Consider the following 411-nt stretch of genomic DNA (forward strand, 5'->3'; position numbering starts at 1 on the left):
GCGGGGACTCACCTCTCTCCCGCACAGCGGCAGGGGCTGGAAGGGGTTCATGGCGATGAGGATGTCCCCGACGTCGGTCTGGCGGAGAGGGGAGAGCCCGTCAAGCCGAGCCCCCGCCGCCGCCCCCCGCCCCGGGTCCCGCCGGCACTCACGTAGACCTGCTGCCTCAGGAACCGCTCCCGCAGCGCCCCCAGCAGCGCCTCCTCGTCCAGCTCCGCCAGCTCCGCCAGGTTCCCGGCCGCCCCGCAGGGCGGGCGACGCTCCCCCCGCGACACCATGCCGGACGGCTCCCCGCGAAACCGACGACGACCGACCGACCGACCGACCGACCGCCCCTGCCCTGCCCTGCCCTGCCTTGCCTTGCCCGGCCCCTCTCCCGCTCCCGCTCCCGCTCCCGCTCCGCCCCGGGAC

General features: G+C 76.6%; 1 protein-coding gene across 1 annotated transcript in view; it reads right to left on the reverse strand.

Moving 5' to 3' along the window:
- LOC104829630 (myosin-IIIb-like) overlaps window positions 1–278 on the reverse strand; it is a 13,997-nt gene extending 13,719 nt beyond the window's left edge. The window contains exons 1-2 of the mRNA XM_010563989.1: window positions 153–278; window positions 13–78 (exon numbers count right to left, since the gene is read on the reverse strand). Coding sequence (XP_010562291.1) covers window positions 13–78; window positions 153–278 — 192 coding nt within the window. The remainder of the gene's footprint in view (window positions 1–12; window positions 79–152) is intronic.
- Window positions 279–411: the final 133 nt, after the last annotated feature.

The sequence above is a fragment of the Haliaeetus leucocephalus genome, unplaced genomic scaffold (genome assembly GCF_000737465.1).
Source record: "Haliaeetus leucocephalus isolate CR32 unplaced genomic scaffold, Haliaeetus_leucocephalus-4.0 Scaffold174, whole genome shotgun sequence".
Classification (NCBI taxonomy): domain Eukaryota; kingdom Metazoa; phylum Chordata; class Aves; order Accipitriformes; family Accipitridae; genus Haliaeetus; species Haliaeetus leucocephalus.